Source organism: Pararge aegeria, chromosome 16, assembly GCF_905163445.1.
Source record: "Pararge aegeria chromosome 16, ilParAegt1.1, whole genome shotgun sequence".
NCBI classification, from domain to species: domain Eukaryota; kingdom Metazoa; phylum Arthropoda; class Insecta; order Lepidoptera; family Nymphalidae; genus Pararge; species Pararge aegeria.
Genome location: NC_053195.1, coordinates 3314817 through 3332521, shown reverse-complemented (window position 1 = coordinate 3332521; position 17705 = coordinate 3314817). Strand labels below are relative to the sequence as shown.

The 17705-nt window shown below is 35.0% G+C and overlaps 1 protein-coding gene across 1 annotated transcript; it reads left to right on the top strand.

Moving 5' to 3' along the window:
- Positions 1-878: 878 nt before the first annotated feature.
- On the top strand, positions 879-11672 carry LOC120630686 (integrin-linked protein kinase). The gene is made up of 8 exons (XM_039899960.1): positions 879-1125; positions 2825-2990; positions 4111-4295; positions 5798-5967; positions 7597-7742; positions 8736-8960; positions 9791-9979; positions 11291-11672. The coding sequence occupies exons 1-8, from the start codon at positions 1037-1039 to the stop codon at positions 11477-11479; spliced, it is 1359 nt and encodes a 452-aa protein (XP_039755894.1). The 5' UTR covers positions 879-1036; the 3' UTR covers positions 11480-11672.
- The last annotated feature ends 6033 nt before the right edge of the window (positions 11673-17705 follow it).

Below are 17705 nucleotides of genomic sequence, written 5' to 3'. Positions count from 1 at the left end.
AGACAGCTTAACAGAGCCAGCTTTGGAAGCACTGCCACAGAAGTTAGCCTTAGTGCTAAAAGAAGTAAGAGCGTCGGCGTAAACTAAACTAAACTTAAACAAACAATTTGATGAAGCGCAATCTTTTAATTAGGTGGCGCTCTTTTGATTCTATGCAAATAGTTTATTTTTACGTGATCGAATAGATAGAAAATGTCACACTGGTGAGCCCGCGAGTGGATTAAGAAGAAAATGGGGCAGGGACACCAGCCTTCGAAGGCAAGGGTCTCGTGATGGGTGTTGTCATTTATCTTCCAAAACGAAGGAACTGGAAGTGATCGAGTTCAAGGTTTTTTGACCAAATTCAACAAAAAAGGGTTGAGCATAGAGTTTTCTGTACCCAATATCATTATATGGGTGCTGTGTTTTAAAATCAACAATTTCCAAGTGGGATTGTTTTTTAAGAAGCTTGTTTAGAAATCACCACTTAATTCTTAGGTAATCAGCACGAAGGATAGACTCATTCCGATTTAATCAAGTAGCTGTTCAACCTTCTGTTGAAACCTAAAATACGCAAAAATTATTACAAATCACAGTGCACTGCGTTACTGAGTTTAGTGTTTTTGGTGGTGGCTCTGGAACTTGGAAGTGGTTTTTTTTTTCAATAATTATGGCTTGTAATGGCAACATGCTGTTCTATTTTTTCTATGATTAACCCAGCATTATGCTGCCAAATAAGGTGAATCCGACATGTGTTAGGCAAGAAGAATAAACATTATACAATTTCTGTACAACAGAAAAGGATGCATAGACTGAATCTGCATATCTCAAATCACCGGCCTATACTTTATTTTTGGTGATTGCGAAACTGTCAAAGTCATCCGCGAATGAGTCTAAATGATACTTTGTAACTTTTTTATTTTGAGAAAAATATACCTTTTATGCTAGTTAAATAGAGTTTATTATTTATTTCCTTTGTTATTGCTTGCACAATAACTTGTACATTAAACATTAACTATAAAAAAGTGTTGTTTAGAGTGTATAAAGTGTTCAAAACATGGAAGATATTTTCCAATGGTGTCGAGAAGGAAATGCATTGCAGGTGCGCGTTTGGCTCGACGATACGGAGCATGACATGAACCAGGGGTAAGAATACCAGATTATCCAGATTACTTCATTGACAATACACGCCATATGTGAACGCGTTGTCCATAATTGGTAGTTTTAGAACCTTTACCCGCTCGCCCACTTCCAAGGCCTGATAATTATGTCAGAGCAATGTATGAGAAATCAAAACAGTGTTGCGTTAGTCACAGCTTTTAATAAACACATTAGTGAAATAAAACATGTAATATACGTCGAAATATTATTATTTATTATTATTATTTAACTCTTTATTTGTACACCACAATGAAGTTAGGAAAATAAAAAAACAAAAGAAATACAAAGACAGAAGTAGAATACAAAAGGCGGCCTTATCGCTAAGTAGCGATCTCTGCCAGGCAACCTTTGGATTAGGACAAGATGAGAGGGAGCAGACAGGTGGTGTAAAATTTTTATAAACGTACATTCAAATAGCTAAATACAAATACATAAATAAAATATTAATATTATTATTATAATATTATATTATTTTAAACAAAGAAATTTTGTAATGATTAGAAACTTTATGATCAATAACAAATAATAATTCTGTATATTGCGTAAGGTAATAATATAATATCTTAACTATTAAGATACTGTAGATACTCTAGACCGGATTAGAGAAAATACAGAAAAATATAGATTGCCAAATTGAGTGAGAAAAATTAATTTGACTTTTTATTACTATAGTGCTTCTATGGAAACAGTCACATTTTTCTGGGTATTACCTGTATGATTCATCTTACATTACAGTTATTATTTCCTGTTACTACCTATCAGTAGCAGGGATCATAGTTTAATGAATATATTATATTTATGAAAATTATAAAGAAGCCTTGATAGGTTAGAGATGCAGCCTCCATTTCAGGGTAACCAAGTTTGCATATTTGAAGGAATTTGAAATACCACTTTCTTTAATGGCAAATGAAAACTTTTTCAAGAAACCTGCATCCCATAAAATTCTCCATAACATTCTCCAAGGTGTGGGAAGTCTACAAATCTGCATTTGGCCAGTGTAGTGGGCAATAGCTTAAAATCCCCTTATTTCAGAGATGCAGACCCATATGAAATAAGGATTCTCCATGAGAATTGAAAATTATTATAGTATAGTATAGGTAGGAGAGCCGTAGCTTAATTGGAGAAAGCGCTCAGGCCGCGATTGCCAGAGAGTGGCAGGTTCAAATCCTGTTGGTTCGGAAATTTTTTATATGCATTTTAAATTTGTAAAAATTATAGTTCTGGTCCCACACGTTTGGATTGAGCATTTATTTACCATGTTCAACCAGGAATTTTTCTATGGTAAAATAACAATTTTCTTTGCTAAATAATCATTTGGCAAGAGGTATGATGCTCATAAACACAGAATTAAGAGCATAAGAAACCATGTACTATACTAATATTGAAGCATCAAAAACCATTTACCTTAAGTAGTGTTTCTCGAACAGATGGTTAGACACTTCATTCCATTTAGCAGATAAGAGTAAATATTTTAGCTCTAATACTCTAAACGTTTACCATAAAATGGGAAAATGTTTGAATGCTAGTAACATTCCAAGGGTGTGAAGAGAGCCTTCCGCAGGGAGTTTTAACTGTTTTTAGACAATACCATTTCATGTGATAAATACAATAATAGCTGAATGTGGGTTCTGTATGTTCTTAATTCTTTGCTTATAAACATTTCTGACTTTATTGATGTTTTCAGTGACGACCATGGCTTCAGTCCACTTCACTGGGCGTGCAAAGAAGGCCATATCAAGATAGTAGAAATGCTCATCAGGAGAGGTGCCAGGATAAATGTCACAAACATGGGGGACGACACTCCATTACATCTGGCTGCTGCGCATGGGCATCGGCCCATTGTTCAGTTGGTAAGTAAAGGAATGCAACCATAAAGGTGCTGAATCACAGCGCCTTACGTACAACAGATGGTTCAGGCCAACCAAGTGCGAGACGGCCCTGGAACAGAAGAAGAAAGGCGCTGAATTGCATTTAGCTACCTTTGGTGCAAAAAGGCTGTGCATTTTCGTAGAACTGTCTCTTTTATACTGTTTTTAGGCTATTTCTGGACATGTTCACTCATCATACTTTGACTTTGACTCATGATTATTATTATTATTACTATTTAACTCTTTATTTGTACACCACTATGAAATAAGGAAAAAAAAAACTGAAATATAAAGACAGAAGTAGAATACAAAAGGCGGCCTTATCGCTTAGTAGCGATCTCTGCGAGGCAACCTTTGGAGTAGGACAAGATACTTTGTTATCATACTTTGTTTGTTTCATATTATAGTTATTAATGTTACTACATACTATAAAGTGTTGCTATTTATTAAGATTTTATGAAGATAGTTTTTTTTATATTCCTATACAACTCAGCCCTTGACTGAAATCTAACCTAGTGGTAAGTGATGATGCAGTCTAAGATGGTAGTGGGTGAACTTGTTTGTGGTGCACCCTGTACCGTTTCTACCCGGCAACGTACCGATGCATGCGCTAAATTGCTTGGCGGAAAAACTTTGACGGTTATAACTAGCCACGGCCGAAGCCTACAACCAGTCCCAGACCAAGGAAAGTGGAAGTTATGAAATTTAAATAGCATTCGCCGCGGATTGAACCTGGGACCTCTACTTATAAGACCATGGCGCATACCACTGCGACAGGGAGGTCGTCAGATTTGGTGGAAATAGATGCAAAACTTAAATCAACTGAAAGCAATTTTACGCAAAAAAAATTTGGACTTGGTGGACTCCACACACTTATGAGCACATAACAGAGAACTCTTATACCATGCAGTTTTCCTCGCGATGTTATCTTTCTATTCACAGTTGAAGGAAGTGACATTTTAATTGCTTAAAACGTACATAACAGAAAAGTAAGAGGTGAGTGATGGGATTCGAAATTGGCCCCCCGAAAGTTAATTCCAAGGCCCACCCACTGGGTTATCATGACTCGATAAAGACAAAATATTTCTTTTTTCTTTCTTAGCTTCTTCAAAACCGAGTGGACGTAAACTTCACCAACGAACACGGCAACTCTCCGTTGCATTACGCGTGCTTCTGGGGCTACAGTGCGATCGCCGAAGACTTGGTTGTCGCCGGGGCGCTCGTATCGCTGGCCAACAAGGATGGGGACACGCCTTTGGATAAAACCAGGGGTCAACTTGTTCAGAGGTATGGTTACGTTTTTCTTTATCTATAACTTCTTACGCGATGCGGCGGTATACACTCGTTTAAGAGAAATTATTTAATACTGTCACCTAAAATTGATCGGACCCTCGCGACTTAGTCCGCGTTATAGGTCAACCTTAGACATCAGTCTATCAAATATCTATTTTGGTAAGTTACTAAGATAGACATATGCTGTCCCGGACTTTTTTTAGAACTTGTAAAGGGTCTTACATGATTTTATCGAAACTAACCGTTTACGCAGCGCACGCAGGGGAAGATCTCAAAAGGGGGAAAAAACCCCCGATTCTGAAACATTCTTCATTGGTGCTATGCTCCTATCGGTTTTAGCGTGATGATTTTTATAGGCCTATAGCCTTCCTCGATGAATGGGATATCCAACACTGAAATAATTTTTCAAATCTGACCAGTACTTCCTGAGATCATCGCGTTCATGTAAAAAAATGTATACGTTGTTTTGTTATACTTTTCTTTTTTTTCTATTTACTTTTTGTGGTGTGCAATAAAAGTATATTCATTCATTCATTCATTTATTCAAACAAAAAAAACTCTTCAGCTTTATAAATAAATAAATATACTACGACAATACACACATCGCCATCTAGCCCCAAAGTAAGCGTAGCTTGTGTTATGGGTACTGAGATAGCTGATGAATAATTTTACGAATAATATACTCAAATACTTATAATATACATATATAAACACCCAGACACTGAAAAACATTCATGTTCATCACACAAACATTTTCCAGTTGTGGGAATCGAACCCATGGCCTTGGACTCAGAAAGCAGAGTCGCTGACCACTGCGCCAATCGGCCGTCGTCTTTATATATTAGTATAAGATTAGTTTCAGGTTTTATGAGGGATAATTCTTGGACATTGCATTCAATCATGTCTTTAATATTTAAAATCATCATCATCATGGTCATATAAACCCCTTACCGGCCCACTTCAAGGCACGGGTCTCCTCTCACAATAAGACGGAGTTTGGGCCGTAGTCCACCACGCTGGCCCATTGCGGATTGGTGGATTCCAAACCTCTTTGAGAACATTATGTGCAACTCTCAGGCATGCAGGTTTCCTCACGATGTTTTCCTTCACCGTTGGAGCAAGTGATATTTGAATTACTTAAAACGCACATAACTTAGCAAAGTTAGAGGTGCGTGCTGGGATTCGAACTCGGCTCCCCGAAAGTGAAGTCGAGCTCCTACCCACTGGGCTTTCACCGCTTTTTATATTTAAAAGAATCTAATATAATAAAAAAACTATTTTCCTGAAAACTATCAGACGAAAACTAATAAACATATAACTTGTAGATGGATTCTTATATATGTTTTATGTTTTTGAATTTATCTTAAATATTACCTTTTAGTCTTTTGGGTTAATTATCATTTTTAGTAATTACACATGTAGGTATATGTTTTAAGATTACCAAAATCATATGGGGCGCTGCGGCAGTTTGTTTTCACCGTGAATTTTTCTTGCAGACTCCACGAGCTTGCCGTTAATCAAGGTCAGGACTTGAAGAAGATCCAGTTCAAAGACCAGTCGTGGCTGGGCTTGAAGACCAGAAGCCGTGACGCTACACTGTCTCGTCACAAAGGCATCAACATTAATGAACTGGCTCTCCACACGAGGATCGCTGTCACACCTTCTGGTAAGAAGTAGAATAGAGATTGAGTATTTGACATTGGTAGTTGTTCATTCGTTTTATTATTCCCCTACAAGTTAGCAGAGACTGCAATCTCACCTGCTACTAAGTTATACTGCAGTCTGGCATAGTAACGGGCTCACCTGTTGGGCCTTGGCAGCTATATAAAACCGGAACGCTAAATCGCTTAGCGGTACGTCTTTGTCGGTAGGGTGGTAACTAGCCACGGCCGAAGCCAAGACCAGACCAGAGAAAATAGTGAAACTAAAAATTCTCAATTTGTCCCTGTCGGGGATCGTACTCTTTTTAGGAAGTTTTACCTCACGAAGGAGGTCTTCATATCGTGAATCATAAAAAAACCTCCAAGTTCTGTAGTATTTTCAAAATCAGTAATAAATCGCTCTTATATCTAAAAACTAGCTCTTCGGCTTTAGGTTTATCCTTATAGAAGCTTAATCGCCGCAAAAATATAATAATACGGTAAAACTTCCTGAAGCCGTAATGTTAAGGAAACAATACTTCATAATGTAACCTTCCAATCTAATTACGAAATACTGTTGAAGGTTGAATGAATGAATGAATGAATGAATGAATGAATATACTTTTATTGCACACTACTAAAAGTACATAAAAAAGAAAAGTATAACAAGCGGCCTTATTGCTTCATAGAGATTTCTTCCAGGCAACCAATGGCGAAGAAAACAAATACAGAAAATAGTTGCATAAGGAATCAAGCTGTAAATATATTTAATTAAAAGAAGCATATTTATTTATCCATAAAAACTAATTCAAAACATTCTAAGGTTTTATGACAACCCTATTGATCCCTATGCGACACGCGCATACCTACCTAGAGAAAAATAATAATTATTGAATTTTTTTTCCTCAATAGGCATGAATAAGGTTATAATGCAGTTTTATAGATTAAAAAGGCATATAAAATATTTCTGAACCGTCATTAACCGGATTTTAAGACTGACTGACTGATTTAAAAGGCATATACCTACTAATTTTGGCATCAACGGTAGCCGTAGCCTAATTGTTATAATATGTCGTTTATGTTATGCCGTATTTTTAAAATATTGTACTATCCCGTTTCCATGATCATTTTCTTCTTTCATTAAGGGTTATCTGGAGGAGATCGCTTAAAGCAATAAGACCGCCTTAGCGCATTTTTATTTTTATTTTTTTTCTGTTTCCAATATTTATTATCTTTATCCTTTAATTGTGTGAAATAAAGAATTTATTTATCTATCTTAATTGGTTACAGCCAATCGGTTTGTCGGTGGTGTCGGCCTGTCGGTTTCGATTTTTTTATATGCATTTTAAATTTATAAAATTCATAATAATAAAAATTTATTTGCTTAAATTGTGGGTTACGATAATTTTTTTTACAATAATAAAAATGCACTCCTACACAGTCTACTATCAACGAGAGTGTGAAAATCTTTTCCGATTCTACGGAATAAGATTCAAACTCATTCGAAAAAAGAACAATAAAAAATGAAATCAAATAAGGAAATAATAATCGTATTCAAAGATTTCTAGTCAAGAAAATTTTATTCCAATTCCTGCAAGTGTATGTAAAAACACTAATAAAAATTTTAGAATCATAATATAGTTTATTTGTTTAAGGTGAGACATGGCGCGGTAGGTGGCAAAAGAACGACATTGTCGCGAAGATTATAGCAGTACGCGAGTGTACGCCGCGCATACAGCGCGATTTCAACGAAGAGTTCCCGAAGCTGAGGATATTCTCCCACCCGAATATACTGCCTGTGGTAAAGCTTTTACTGTGTTTTGTAAAAGTTTAAAAAAAAATCCCGCTTCTTCGTTAAAGTTTATACTTCTTTTGACGCGTTAGGGAAAAATGGTGAGAATAAATCTTTACGATGTGCACCGTCACAAAAAACCGACACCATGAAGTTGGCTATAGTCAACATTTTAGTTTTTCTAAAAAAGGTTTGATTCTATTGTTAGTGTCGTTTTTTCGGCAAACGTAGAATAAAGCGTAAGTTAAAATTTTTGAAATGATTTTCATCTTCTTAAACCAAAGAGGGTAGGTATAACTTCTAATGCGTGTGCATAAGTGTGTACTTTTTTTTTACGACTTTTATTCCACTGTAAATAGACTGCAATCCGATGAGAATGTATTCAACGGCACCACCCTCACAATGTACAAGACAAAAAGTCAAAAGTTAAAAATATCTTTATTCAAGTAGGCCAAGTGGCGTGCATAGAGGGTATGTAGGTAAACAAATAAATAGAAATAAATATACTACGACAATACACGCATCACCATCCAACCATATTCGTAAACTTAGAACTAAAGTTACGAGGGTTCCAAACGCATCCTGGTCCAACAAAAAGCCCACAACAAACTTAGCCGGGTGTTTTTTTTATCACCATCTCACATTGTCATTCAAAATTATTAGAAGAGCAACCTGATTAGACCAATAATTCACACCCAAGCTTTCCTATCGATTACATAGTACTTTACAAATCTTACTGTCCAATAAACAAGTCCTATCTACAAAGGTTGCCTGTAGTCTAACAGCTATAAGGCCGCCTTTGCATGTCTGCTTTGTGTACTGTTTCATTTCCTGTATGTTATACGTGCAATAAAGGGTTTCTTCCTCCTTTTTTTTACACTATAATAGGACTTCTCCAAGATGTCGTTGGGTAGTTTATTGTAGAATTGTATTGTATCCTTTAAACGAATTATGAATTTTATGTGACCTAGTATATTGACATTGTGCTTGTTCTGCGTGCAGGTGGGGTGTTGCGTATCGCCGCCATCGCTGGTGGTGATCTCGCAGCACATGTCGTGGGGCTCGCTGTACGCACTGCTCCACGGGGGTGCGGGTGGACGCGTGGTGGTGGACGCGGGTGCGGCCGTGCGTCTGGCGCGAGACGTCGCCGCAGGCATGGCGTACCTGCACTCGCTACAGCGCGACCGCGTGCTGCCAGCGTATCATCTCAACAGCAAACACATCATGGTAAGTGACGGAGCTATTCGTTTTAACTGAACACGCATTTTATTTCAACTCCAAACACATAAAAATGCAATTTATTTTACCTCGAAACACATGAACACGCAGAACACATACCACACAATTAATTTGAACTCGAAACACATGAACATTCAATTTATTGAACTCGAAACACATAAATAAGCAATTTATTTTAACTCGAAACACATGAACACGCAATTCATTTTACCTACAAACACATAAACACGCAATTTATTTAAACTCGAAACACATGAACTGAAAATGCAATTTATTTGAACTCCAAACACATAAAAATACAATTTATTTTACCTCGAAACACATGAACACGCAAAACGCATACCACACAATTAATTTGAACTCGAAACACATGAACATTCAATTTATTGAACTCGAAACACATAAATAAGCAATTTATTTGAACTCTAAACACATAAACATGCAATGTATATGATCTCGAAACAATTTATTTTAACTCGAAACACATGAACACGCAATTCATTTTACCTCCAAACATATGAATATGCAATTTATTATAACCCGAAAAACATGAACACGCAATTTATTGTACCTTGAAACACATGAAGACGCAATTTATTTTAACTCAAAATACATGAACATGCAGTTCATTTTAACTGGCAACTCATGAACACGCAATTTATTTTAACCTGAAATACATGAACATGCAATTTATATAAACTCGAAACACAGGAACATGCAATTTATTTTAACTTACCATTCGGTGAGACGTCTGCTTCGTCCGACAATAATAACTATGAAAATAGAGACATCAAATTCTGCTGAATGGGTTTAAATAGATCGACGAGGACCTCACGGCGCGTATAAACATGGCGGACGCCAAGTTCTCCTTCCAAGAGCGAGGGCGTGTGTACGCACCCGCTTGGATGGCTCCCGAGGCACTGCTGAAGCCAAGCGCCAAGAGGAACTGGGAGGCGGCCGACATGTGGAGCTTCGCCGTACTCCTGTGGGAGCTGGCCACTAGGGAGGTCAGTCGCTGGTGTTAATACATCCTCAGTGGCTTGCATAGAGGGTATATATACACAGGGTATGCAGATAATATAAATTGAAAAAAAATCTCCAGTATGAGTTACAACAATACTTAAGGGTAGGCTTTTTATAACTCTTACAATTCCTATCCTTAAGTTTTTTTATATCTCTTACTGAAGATTTTCTTCATTTAATATCATCTGCATACCCTGCGCATACCCTCTATGCACGTCACTGTACATCCTCATACTCAGTCTTATCAGGGTAGGCATAGAGCTAGAAGTGGATGGGGGTTGAAAGCGGCTTCTTCTGTACTAATTATTTAATACATGTGGAGTAGGCAGAGCTTTTGTGCATATATGAAGACACCAATTGGTCTAGCTATTAGCGTGTTCGACTGATAATCTTAAAGTATTGAGCAGTGGCATGCTTTATTACCAGCAGGGTTAAATGTGCGCCACGAGATAATTATCTCTACCCGTTACCCGTTACCCGTTGAAGATGGGTAGACATAACTCTCTCTCTCTCGTGGCGCACATTCGAGCCAATGGAGTTACAAAAATAGTTGGAAAATCCAAAAGTGCACGCCTCATAATCTCATTCATTACAATAAAATTGAGATTATTTGTAAATAATAATTAAACTACATCTAATTATACCGTGGAAATTAATAGGCTTCTATATCAGTAATACCCACCTCAACGCTTCGCTTATGAGGCGTAAAAGGGTAGGCGGTGCTATTTTGTATCTATGAAGAGGCCACACTGTTGGATTTGTGTAAAAGGGTTTGTTTTGGAGGAGATTTCGCCCCACCTCTTTCTTCGAAGTTTTGCTTGCACGCCGGTACGCTCAATGAGTATACAAACCAATATCGTCTGCGTAAGGTACAGGGATCATTTGTGGGATTGAGTATACGCTTTTATAATATGATTCCTAAGGTGATTTTGGACCTGCCAATGCACAAGTTTAAAGAATTTGTTAAAACACATTTATTAGAGCGAGGTTACTATACAATTGATGAATTTTTTAATGACAAGGTTGCTTGGAAGCATCCGGCTCCGCTTTCAGCTCTCACAAGATAGAAAAATGAATGTTAAAATACAAAATGTAAATTGTTGATGTTGGAAAAGAGCAACTGCTGAGTTTCTTGCCGGCTTCTTCTCGGTAGAATCTGCCTTCCGAACCGGTGGTAGAATCACTACAAACAGACAGACTTGACGTTTCAAAAGTGCTTATATTAAGCCTACTTGAAATAAAATATCTTCTCTTGAATTTTGAATATCAATATTACCATATGTTAACATGTACAGGTCCCATTCGCTGACCTCTCACCGATGGAATGTGGAATGAAAATAGCCCTCGAGGGCCTGAGGATCACGATCCCTCCGGGTATATCACCTCACATCTCAAAGCTGGTGAAGATCTGCATGAACGAGGACCCAGGGAAGCGACCTTCTTTCGAAATGATCTTGCCTATACTCGAGAAAATGAAACGTTGACAACTAGAAAGCATACATTGGTAATGTACTACAAGCTTTACAATAGAAATAATAAAATGCTCGTCTTCCGATAAAATCTGTAATGCAGTAAATGTAACGGTACTAATTTGTTTCTACAGAAAACATTATGGCGCAGTGGGCATGACATTGCTTTCTGAATCCGAAGCTGTGGATTCGATTCCCACAACTAGAAACATGTATGTTTTCAGTGTCTAAATGTTTAGCTGTATATTATAAGTATTTATGTACATAAATAATTAAATGTATATAGCACGACAATACACACATCACTATGTAGCCCCAAAGTAAGCGTAGCTTACTACTGAATACTTTTATGAATAATTTACATAAATACTATATATTATTCATAAATTTTAAACACAAGCTACGATTACTTTGGGTCTAGGTGACGATGTGTGTACTGTCGTAATATATTTATTTATTATATTTACATCACGTAATATTTTATTTCTTTTTAGCATAAAAGTTTTTAATTCATCGCAAAATAAACTATTTAAAACTAGATAAAATCTAAAACGTCCTCGAAACCACCGCAGCGAGGCACAGTTCATAAGATGCTGGCAGTATTGCCCCTTTGGATGGCCAAACTAATTCGTTGGCTAAGGTAACTCCGCTCTAGGATCACCGGTAGACACGATAACCCTTTTCGATAATTCTTTGATAAGAGCTCTTGCCTCCGGACCCCACGGTCCCAAAGTCTCTACTCCAAAAGGCACAAACTTTCACATAAATTCTTAATTCCAATGTTTTTTTTTAATCAATTCGGTGTTGAGCATTTTTAATAGATTTAACCTCTAATATTGTTTTACTATTATTAATTCAATATCTCGTTTCCCTAAGTATCATGTATAATTAAAGTTAGCACTACAATGTTCTATTATGAAAAAGTAAACTGGAGTGGGACTTGCTTAATTCAAATAACGTGAATATCAACTATAATATAGTTGTTAGTGTTCATTCCTGAAACAAAATAGAAATAAAAAAATGGAAAACTAAAAAAAGAAAATTAAGTTTCGTGTTTAAACGTTTCAGAATGGAATGCTGTGTTTCTTTCTCACAAAACAGATGGATTCAGTACGAATGGTGTTGTTACTGGTATGTTACGTCATAAACACAGTTTAAAAGCTTATAATGTTATTTCATTTTTTTAGTATTTAATTTTTTGTCACTTTCCGTCTCAATAATAATGATTTAACCAATAATTACGAGTTGTGTTCAAACTTTAACTAAAGTGTAAGTTAAGTTTTAATTAAACTTATTATTGTAATTGTTTATATCTGTCACTCACTCACTAATTTATTGCTGTCTTTCTCACAAACTTGCATATTTTTGCATCAGTGCGAGAGAGACAGCGATAAATTTGTCTATATCAAACTATGCGTAAAAATAGCAAACTAACATAAGTAGCAGATGCTTGCGACTTTGACCGCGCAGACTGTTGTTGGATATTTAATTAAACGACGATGATTATCTCAACATAAGTATATTGATATATGATTATGATTTTACAATTCTTGATAGAAGTTAATTAAAATATAAAAGAAGACGCGAAAATTATTAAAGACGTTACGTCGCATAGCGTCGCGTTCGAATCTTTCCTTTTTCGTAATTAATGTCCGAGTTCCATTCGGTCATCGTCATATCGGTTCCAACAGTAGTAAAACGAACTAACGACGTACAAGTCTTTTTCCTGCATGAGAAACTCCCATTAAATTCAGTTTCGTCATTCCGAAGAAAAGTTAAGATAAAAACATAAAAAATCAATTCACTTTTATATAGATGAATTGAATAGTATATCCTTCTTTCACGTAGCACCAATACCTTGAAAACGGTATGTCCATGTACAAAAGATTGGTATTGCATTATTTTTATATTGGTGAAAAAAAATTCGCAGGCCAAAATCACAACTTATTCATTTATTCTTAAAAATAAAATAGTTAATTATGATTAGAGATCGGATATTCATAAGTATATTTAGCTAAAGCCCTAATACCTAATACCTAAGAAAATAAATAAATAAATTCTACAGCTCCAGGAAGCCAGGAAATTCATAACCTAACATTTAATTCTAGAATGGCATAACTACTCAGGTGCTTATTCAATTAATGTTCATTTTTAATATTCAATATATAATTTTAAGTTGCTTCAATAAATATATGTACTTATAAGAACCCGTTTCCATAACTTCTTAATATAATAACTTTGGGTAAATATGCGAAAAGAATTTTATCGAATATCCGACCTTTAATATGTAATATTTTTGTATAATTGCATTGTAATGTTTTATTAATGTGAATTTATTAAGTTTTTTAGTTTACGTGCTCGATATTAAAATCTCCCACTAGTGCCATTTATATGTGCAAACAGCAAACAAATATTTACAAAATAAGAGTGATAATTTTATTGTACAAAAAATACATTTTGTGAAACATCATACTGCCAGTATTTTGTTGTTGTTAATTTTAGGTTGTATTTTTTAATTTTAGTTTTATTTTATAATATGAGTTTAATTTTATACCTCACTTATATGTTGGCTTTGTATTAAGTAAAGTCGGGTGAACCTCACGCGAAGTCACGCGAGTCACCAAAAACATTAAATTTTACTACTTGTGTGCATCAACTGTGGTGCTAATTCTCTTGTAGCCATATAAATCTTAATAACAAGACACTAGAAATGTTACGTATGCGTCACCTTGTCGCCGCGAACGAGACACAGAGCACTCTAATTTTAACAAACATTTGTAATGATTTTAAATAATAGCAACTATTGTACGCAGTTTTGAAAAACAGAAAGGTATGTCTCCCAGCGTGACATATGATATCTACACTTAAAGTGCAAAAGGGTATGTTATATATGTCTTATACTAAGATTTCTATGGTTGTAGCCAAAACCATTAAAATTGACAGTTCTAAAAATAGCGCTCTTCTTCGTGACGAGAATTTTTTTAAAAAAGACAGCGCTACTTTAAGACCTGTCAACTTAGTGTAGTTTAGAGTTTTATGTACCAGTAGTTGAATTTGTTCACTCTTTCTCTTTGGGGCACTAACGAACGCCCAAAAGAGGATCTACTGTCAACTAAAAACTATTTTGAGCGGCAATGAAATATTTACCTTGTTGCCTTACGTTAAGACATGAAATACAAAGAACAAGGGACTCAAGCCATCTCGCTCATAGCGTTTGGGCGCCTCGATGAAGAGTACGCTACCAATGGCGTACAAAGATATTTCGCGCGTAAACATGGTGTGCTATGATTGGCGATACTTATAATGCCGGCGGAACGTTTGTCAAATAAATAAACAGTAGAACAGAATTTACGCATTTAAAACGATAGTCAATACGTCTTTCGTAATAAAGAATCTCTCCTTTTATTTTATTAGCACATCTGTTTCTTAAAACAGGCTTTATATTAAAACGTGGTTTTTATATTGTATATATTGTACAATGCAGTATACGCTCTGTTAAAAATGGAACACGTTCAAAGTAATCGGCCTCATATTTAAAAGTAAACCGATTACGCTTCTTGTATTCTACAAGAAAAAAAAGTCTATAAATCATTTTGTTTCAGCGTGTTTGTCTAGGTTTTACAATATACAAACATTAAAAAAAATTGGTGCTAAGAAATCAATATGACTTCATAATTTGTAATACATATTTTATAATCAATAAAAATTATATAAAACTAATATAATACTGTCATACTGATATTACTTTTAAAGTGCTTTGGAGTAAGAGTAATAAAACCTTGTAACTAATAAAATATAAAAGTTTAAAGTTGACGAATCTCTTACTTACATTAATATTATATTTTACGACAATCGGCATTTTTATTTAAAAAATAACTTAAGAAAAATTTTGTATCTTTTTAAATGAATTAATATTTCAATAGTAAAATAAGTCAAATTAATCAGCAATGTTAGAGTCACCTTATGTTAGAGAACAGATGCTTATAAGTATTGTATGTGCCTTGAATATATTTAAAAATGTGTAAACTGACTTGAATAATATAGGTGTATTTATGTAGATGTAGGTACTAAAAGTAAAATTACACTAAATTATATTTAGAGATATTTAATAAAATATTTTTGATGTGAAAAAAGTTGTAACACAAATAAACTAACGATTTTTAATAAATATGTTTTTTTTTTTAATACTTGGCTTTATTTCATCAATAGCATAACAGTCCTCTGCTGGACTAAAGGCTTCTTCCAAATTGAGTGTTTGCTAACTTTGCCCATATCAGCAGCACAGAGGTACGTACCCCCTACTCAGTATACTATTGTAATCTTTGGAGGACGCTGCTATATTCCCTTAGAGGCTTTGTCGTCCCTTAAGACACCCGCGGGACGAGGGGGTTTGGAAACAACTTTAATCTCATTTGCTCTCACCACACTGTAATTACTTTACACACATTATTTATCTCTTCATAAATATAATGTTTATAGGAGATTAGAAGTACGTTTGCAATCTCGTGTTTAACCGTGGTGGAGTTTAACGTCACTGCACGCTCATGCAGTAAATAAAGCACCATGGAACAATAAAATTATTAACTAACCAACTAAGGTTAGTAGGTTTTATTAGATACCCAGTAAAAAAAAATGCTAGCAGACCAAGAATCGTTCAGGTGTTCATCATCGTGTTACATACCACGGTTTGTATCCTCTTTGACATAGTTTACAAAGAAAGAAGAGTGCCGCTCAAGATCGTCTTTCTCTTCTGTCAGTGTCAGTAATCGTCACTGTCAATTTCAGCAGCAATTATTTACAAAAAATGAAACGCCCTAAAAGCAAAAAGAAATCGAGAATGCTGATCGTTCAATTTTTAACTTGATGTGCATAAACTTAAATAATTCTATGCCCAGAATATATACAGTGAGAACTTAAACAAACCTTGTGTTAGCAAATATGGAACCTAATAGTGCTGGATCGAACTTCTTACCACGAATTACCAATGTTGAATGGAAATTAGAGGTCCTTACAAATACGCCCGGTGTTGGATCAGACAATTTATTATATACTGTAGTGCTGAAAACAGATGGCGAAGATGTGCGGTTTACTTGCGGCACCCTTCAGTTGCAAGATTTAGTTTACAAATTAAAAGACTTGGTGAGACACTGTGAAAAAGCGAAAAGTGAACTAGGGTAAAAAAAATAATTTTAGAAATATGATAATCTAAGACGTGTATCTAATGTAAATAATTTGCTATGTATATGTATACTACAAAATTAATTGCGTAATATTAAACGTAAATTTTATTTAAATTACCAAGAATCATTTCATTAGTTTCCAAGTAGATATAAGTATAAAATTTAAAAAAAGACCCTCAAGTTTCCTGCAATCTTAATGTAATATAATACTATGGAAAATGTAAATCAATAACAGCAAGTATATCAATAACTGCTGGTACAGACTCATCAATCCCTTATAATTCAATATTACCTAGTAGAAATAATATCCACCAGGGATAAAAATATTAGTACTAAGTCTGAACAAATTAGTCTTCATACTTCTGCTCATTGAGGTAGAGCCTTAGAACTTTAATTCAGCTAAAATAAACTAGAAACTTGAAGTAAACCAAAAACAGTGTGAATAACAAAATATAAAAAAGGTGAGAAAGGCTGCAGAAAAATCTATAAATTAATATCCCTCCCCTCTCGAGAACATGAATGTTAGCTAGCCAGGTTTTACACCATATTAGCGTGTTTTTGCTAATCAGTAAGGGCCAATCCCCAATGCTTAGAAATTAAGTAAGGACTAACTGACTGCTAAATAAATAATAAATATAAACCCAGGAGAACCCTTCCCGTGTAGTAATTTTTGTTTAAAAACAACATGTATTTGTTAAACCAATTGTAGGTTGCTAAAATTATATTTCAGATACAACCCACTAATGCCCCTCTGTCTCATTTCCTAGTTTGTCATTTTGATATATAAAGTGTGTGAACCAGGGATAACAAAAAAAAACAAAAACAATTTGCATACTCAAAATAACTTTATTTAAAGATCACCATATAGAGAACATAGACACAGAAAAAAAAAACAATTCCTTTGCACAAACACATCACAGATTAACTAAAAATGACTAAATATAATGTATGCTGCATTAATTCTACATTAAAACTTACATCTACCTAATTTTGTCAGCTCTTTTAGTTACACCCTTGAGAATTATTTAGATGAGATCACGTCATAATCAGAAATGAGTTGA